Source organism: Lontra canadensis, unplaced genomic scaffold (assembly GCF_010015895.1).
Source record: "Lontra canadensis isolate GAN:19392208 unplaced genomic scaffold, GSC_riverotter_1.0 scaffold111, whole genome shotgun sequence".
NCBI lineage: Eukaryota > Metazoa > Chordata > Mammalia > Carnivora > Mustelidae > Lontra > Lontra canadensis.
In genome coordinates, this window is record NW_022631105.1 from 5884070 (window position 1) to 5890231 (window position 6162).

At 58.2% G+C, this 6162-nt stretch overlaps 1 protein-coding gene across 1 annotated transcript; it reads right to left on the reverse strand.

Moving 5' to 3' along the window:
* Window positions 1–1320: 1320 nt before the first annotated feature.
* Window positions 1321–5023, reverse strand: AOC1 (amine oxidase copper containing 1). Its single transcript, XM_032840200.1, has 4 exons — window positions 3439–5023; window positions 2543–2828; window positions 2074–2206; window positions 1321–1666 (listed from the first exon to the last, which is right to left on the reverse strand). The coding sequence occupies exons 1-4, from the start codon at window positions 5021–5023 to the stop codon at window positions 1400–1402; spliced, it is 2271 nt and encodes a 756-aa protein (XP_032696091.1). The 3' UTR covers window positions 1321–1399.
* Window positions 5024–6162: the final 1139 nt, after the last annotated feature.

Consider the following 6162-nt stretch of genomic DNA (forward strand, 5'->3'; position numbering starts at 1 on the left):
TGGCGGAGGAAAGCAAGGTCACAGTGAAGGTTAGCTAGGGGTGGGCCCCCAAGCCTAGTGGGCGAGCCCATCTAGACTACAGTAGATAAAGGAGGTGGGGGGCTGTGCTGTGAGCCCCTCTCAAGTCCAAACAAGTCTCAGATAGTCCCACCAGCCGGGTGCATGGTGAGGAGATGGGGGAGTGATGGCCACCCCTTTCCCCCATTTGGGTGGATGATAAAGAAGAGCAGGAAGGGGAGGGATGGGCCAACTCCCCCAGATGGGAATGGCACCAAGTCTTCGTTCAGAAGTGTCATGCAAAGGGAAGAGAAAACCAGCCACATCTGTGGGCCGATTATTTTCCCCATGGCTTCTCTTGGGGATTGGAGGAGAAAGTCTGGGGACCGGTAGGAAGCCAGGAGGAAGCAGCCTGCCTTATCAGTTCCAGCCGTGAACAAGGGTCCCTCCCTTCCTCCCTCCCTTTCTCTTCTAAAATTTAGGTTTACATTTTTTCAAATGGGTAGTACATTCTCATGATTAGGAAATGAAAACAATTCAGCAAAGGAGAGGAGAAGGCAGCGAGTAGGTGCGTTCCCCGGGTCTTGCTTTACATTGAGGACTCCTGCTTCCTCCCCTGGGTGGTCCACCTCCTCCATGACCTTGAGGCGCTACTGTTCGAATGTGTATGTCACCCCCCCCCCCCACCAAACTCCTATTACAATCCCAACACTCAACGTCATTGTATTAGGACTTGGGCCTTTGGCAGGAGCTTAGGTCAGGTAGACAGTCTCCCTCTCTGGGGTGTCTACATCCCGAAGCTCTTTCCCCACCAGTGCAGAGATGTCCCCGGCTGTAGGATCACCTGGATGGCATTGTGTGGCTATACCGTTGTTTATTCAGACCCGCAGGTCTGTCTTGTAGATAGACGTCTGGGTGGCCTTCAGACTCCGCTATTACAAATCGCACCGCAGTCCCTCACTGCTTGCTCATGTCTTTCCTCTGTTTGTAGGGAGACCTCTGGGACAGAGTCCCGGGAGCCGGATCAGTGGGTCGCAGGGTAGAGGATGGGTGGTTTTGCCCATTTTCTGCAGCATCCTCCTATGGCCACACGACTTTGCCTGCCCCTCAGTGACATCCCAGAGTCCCCACAGACCCCGGAGAGGGAGCTGCTCATCTGTTTTTTACAACGAATCTGACAGATGAATCTAGTACTTCAGTGAACGACCTTGCCTTCGTGATAGAAGTCTTTTCTAGGGTGGAGTAGACGAAGGTGAAGGGAGGTCAAGGCTACCTGCTTTCTCATCTGGGTGTGTCCTCCCCCCAAGAAGCAGCACACGGAGCTGAGCCCTGAGGGCTTTATTGTCTGTCCCTGGGGGGGCACCTGGGCTTCTAGGTGGGTTACTTGGGGGCAGAGGGTCCTTCATACAGGCCTGTAGGTTCCATTGTAGCTAAAAGGGTCAGGCATCAAGCAGTCCCTCTCCTCCTCCTTCCAACGCTGGATGTAGTTGGGGCCGCTGTCCCGGGGCCACACGATCACGGGGTCTCTGGACGCCAGGGATGGGTCTTCAGGGAAGAAGTTGAAAGGCCGGAGCAGGAAGCCCACAGAGTTTCCGGGTGTGGCAGTGTTAGGGATGTCCTCGGAGTGGGGGATGTGCAGGAAGCCCACAGTGACCCAGGCCACCAAATCCTGTGGGAGACAGGGACGGGCAGGTGCTAAGGAGGCTCAGAGGGGGAGGGGTGGGCAACCTCCCCCAGCTCCCTGTTTAAGGAGTGGAGAGACCTTTGAGCTCCCCCTCCACCTGAGACCCAGCACAGATCTGATCTCGGGCTCTGGCTGGAGCAAGGCAGAGCCAGTACCTTTTCTCTCTCTCTCTCTCTTTTTTTCCTCTTTTTTATTTATTTGAGAGAGAGAGAACGTGCGCACACACGTGCGAGCTGGAGGCGGGGCAGAGGGAGAGGGAGAATTCAAGCAGACTCCCCACAGAGCACGGACCCTGACGCAGGGCTCAATCCCATGACCCTGAGATCACGACCTGATTGTAAATCAAGAGCCAGACACTTAACCAAACTGAGCACCCAGGTGCCCCCCAGTACCTCGTTTTCAATGTTCTCATTGTTTCGAAGAAACTCCTCGAAGACCACAGGTGGGTCCCAGGGGTCGTTCTGGTTGTAGATGCTGCTGCTGCACACCTCGGACTCCCGGTACTTGGTCACGGCGAGGGGGTACCTGCCCAGAGGGGGAGCCTGGTGGCTTTGGGTGCCAGGGGGCCTCTCAGCCCTCCCAGAGACACCCTCAGGGTAAACAATGGGGGAAAGATACTGTCTTCCCCCTATGGTGAGATCATCCCCAGGGGGTCAGCCAGACTCACCAAATGTCAGCCAAGGCTCAGGTGCTCGGTTTGGCGCTCCGCTCCCCTCCCCCAACACAGAGCCAGAGAACACACACACCCATGTTCCCAGGCCCAGATACACCACCACGTAGACACAGATCTCATAGACAGACACACGGACACACACAAATCCATGAATACTAGCCCTCCCCCGCCTCCCAGGCCTCCCTTACCTGGCCCAGGTGATAGCCTGCTCCTTCTGCCAGCCCACGGGCAGCACCTGGTCGGCCATGGAGTGGATCTGTAGCCGGTAGCTGCGCCGATGGCCCCAGCGGTTCTCCTCGGGACTCTCGAAGAGCAGGTACCTGGGCAGAGGCTGTCCGAAGCGGAAGGCCGCCTGGCGCTCCCGGTGGTAACTTGTCTGCTTCAGGGTTGGCTGTACCAGGTGGTGTCTGGGGCTCCAGGGGTTGGTGATGTTTTCTAGTTTCATCTGCAGGGTCTGGAAGCTGTTCTTGGTGCCTGCGGGGGTACAGAAAGGAGGACAATGAGAAGGAAGCCCCCTGACCTGAAATACCCTCTTTTCTGGGCTGCGTTCTCCATCCCAGAGCTCATCCAAGAGCAGACCATCAGGAGTGGAGCGCAGATGATGTTGGGGGTACGCACTGAGTAGAGGGAAGGAATGAAAGCCAGAAAAACAACAGAGGTACTAGAAGACAACTCAGAGTCAGGCCTGTTCGGACAGCTAAAGCCTGTCATGATGTCCCTGCCATGTTTCACGGTGACATCATTAATCCAGGAGACGATGAGTGCTGCAGACGACATAGCCTTAGGCAGTGACATTTCTTACACTCCTAGGCATTGTTCCCCAACCCCACCTGTGCACCTGCCCCATCCACCCCTGCAGGGGTCAGGGAGCCCCAGGGCCAGACCAGAGCCCACTGGCTGCATCCAGGGCCAAGGACATGCTGGTCACTTCCCCTATTCCTCAGGCGCACGCGGGTGTCTGCACGGTCGTTTGCAGAGAGGCAGGCTAGGCTCCTGATTCTATGCCTCCGGGGAAGTCTCAGCACCACCTCCCGCTGGAAGGCAGATGTTTGGCTGGGAGGGCGCTTCCGACCCCGGGTCCTACCTGCCACGTCCAGGTCCACGCGGTAGTGGACCAAGTGGGTGTGCATGTTGCCCAGCAGGTGCGTGTGCAGGCGGGTCCCGTAGCGCAGCCCCTCGGGGGTGTAGAAGGTGGCGTGCACGTAGCCGGTGGCGTGCATCTTGGCCTCCATCACCCCGTTGGGGTAGAAGATGAAGTCCCAGATGTAGTCATAGTTGTAGACCGTGGACGTGGTCCGCAGCACCAGCACCTGGCCTTTCAGTCCCGCATAGAAGTTGAAACCGCCACTGAAGTTGGAATTAAAGTGTCGGCGAAGCGGCACTCCCGTGGGCATCTCAAAGATGCAGAGGGCGCGGGGGTAGCGCACGGGGTCGTCGGCGTCGTAGTGGTGGAGGGCGTCCAGGAAGGTGGCGGTGTCCGGGCAGTCGATGCCGGGCGCTAGCTCGTGCGTGACGCTGCCCAGCCCCCAGCCCACGTCGATGTAGTTGGTCTGCATGCCCGCGGGCGTGTGCCCCCCGTACAGCGCCACGGCCTCCTGCACGCTCACTTCGTAGGCCACGCGCTCGCCGCCGAAGAGCACATTGAGGACCTGCAGCCCCGAGGACGAGCGCAGCCGGAAGGACACGCTCCAGCCGCCGTAGAGCACCGTGCTGCCCTCCAGCCTGTAGCGGCGACCTTCGGGCTGGACCACGCGGGGGCCATTCCAGCGGCTGGGGGTGGGGAATTCCCCGCGCGGCTTGTAGGAGGAGAAGAGGGGTGTTTCCTCAGTGCCGTCCCCGCCCGGGCCCTCGGGGGGCAGGCCCTCCAGAACCACCACGTCCACCTGCCCCTCCTCGTACTGCCGTGCCAGCTCCTCCGGGCTCGGGTAGAACTTGCCATTGTACCAGACAAGCTCCACCGTCCAGTCCTGCGCGTTGGTGCTGCTGTGGTCCAGGAGGAGCTCCAGCCCCGTGGGGTGCAGGAAGTAGCCCTCTACGAAGCGCTGCAGGATAAACCATGAGCGGCGCTGGCCGGAGGCCACGCCGCGGGGCGCCACGTCCGTGAAGGTCAGGCAGCGTGAGTGACAGTCTTGGAAGGAGAAGCCTGTGGTATCAAGAAAAAACTGGTGCAAGGGCCTGGTGGCCTTCTGCAGGGCCTGGGCCAGGAGGGCGTACTCGGCCCCGGTGATGGGCCTGGAGGCCCAGGTGGTGCGGTGCCCCGGCCTCAGGGGCAGCTCTTGCATGTAGTAGGGCCGTGGCAGGGGGCCCACGGCGAACTCGGTGACGTTGGGATGCTCCTGGGCTCCGAAGAAGATGACGGCTCGGGCCTCGCGGGCGGGAGGCTTCCCGCCTTTGTCCAGAAATTTCAGTACGTGTTGCTTCTTGGGCAGCAGCATCTCAATGAGGAACACGGAGTTCTTAGCCATGGTGGGCGCTCTGGAGGGCTCCAACCTCAGCTCCTCCCGCGACCAGAGGAAGCTGCGCACGGCCTTCAGCTCTTGGGCGCTCAGGTCCTCGAACACCCCAGCCTTGCTGTGCAGGGTCCTCGAGGGGTACTTGGCCGTGGCCGTCGCCTGCAGCACCAAGATGGCGGCCACGGCCCAACCGAGGGCCAGGGTGGCTGGCCGCATGGCTCTGGAACGCAGTAGCAGAGATGAACTTAGTTGGTTTATGGGAGGAATTGGGTTTCCACTAGGCAGGAGCCTTGGACAGCGAAGCCCCACCCCTTGGCATGGTAGTTTTCCTACAGACTCTGCCCTCGACCCCCTCCCTTGGCTGTCCCAGCTGGAGGCCCTAACACTGTCCAGCTCTGTGCTTCCCATTGATTTTTTAAAAAGGATTTTATTTATTCATATGACACAGAGAGAGAGAGAGAGAGCACGAGCAGGGGGAGCAGCAGGCAGAGGGAGAAGCAGGCTCCCCGCTGATCAGAGAGCCTAATGTGGCTCCATCCTAGGTCTCTGGGGTCATGACCTGAGCTGAAGCAGCGGCTGAGCCAACTGAGGCACCCAGGTGCCCCCTTCCCACTGATTTGAATTCTGCTCTCTCCTTACCTGTCTGCCCACCTCCAATACTCCTGTGGATTTTCTTGGCTATATAAACTCATTTTGCCTTTCTCTATGTATTTTCTCAGCCCAATTAATGAGACAATAAGGATAACACATTTAGAGCAATGTCCACCTTCTACGAAGCACTCAGGAAACGCTAGCTACTCTCTTTTTAAAGTCAGCTATGAAGATACGGTCTGTGATGCCAACACATCGAAAAATGCAAGTGATGTGAAGTAATTGGTCTGTGATTAGTCTGTAGTCCTGTGGCTTTGAGGACAAGCATGGGGTGGCCAGAGCGTTTGGGAGCCTCTCTGGTGGGGCCCTCCAGGTGTGGCTACTTGACTATTCAAACAGGGGGGGGGAGCCATCCCAGGTGGCGGGGAGATGCCCTTTCCCTTCCATTTTGGGGGGCTGTGGACAGGGTCTTTGCCTCATTTTCCCACCCCCAGGGCTGCCAACACGATCTCCTCTGGCTGTCCTGTCTCCTCCACTGGCCCTGGTGGGAAGTCCCAGGACTCATATGACCTTGTGTTCTCTAGCCCGAAGGGCATGGGGGCACTTAGGGCCTGCTGGGGTGAATCCAGAGCCAGTAAAAAGATATGGGGTGAGCTCGTGTTCTGCTATTAAATTTTGCCAAGCCTCCTTTAAAAAAACACACGAAGATTCTGCTTTTTAGAGCATTTCTGGGATCACAGCAAAACTGAGAAGATGCAGACATT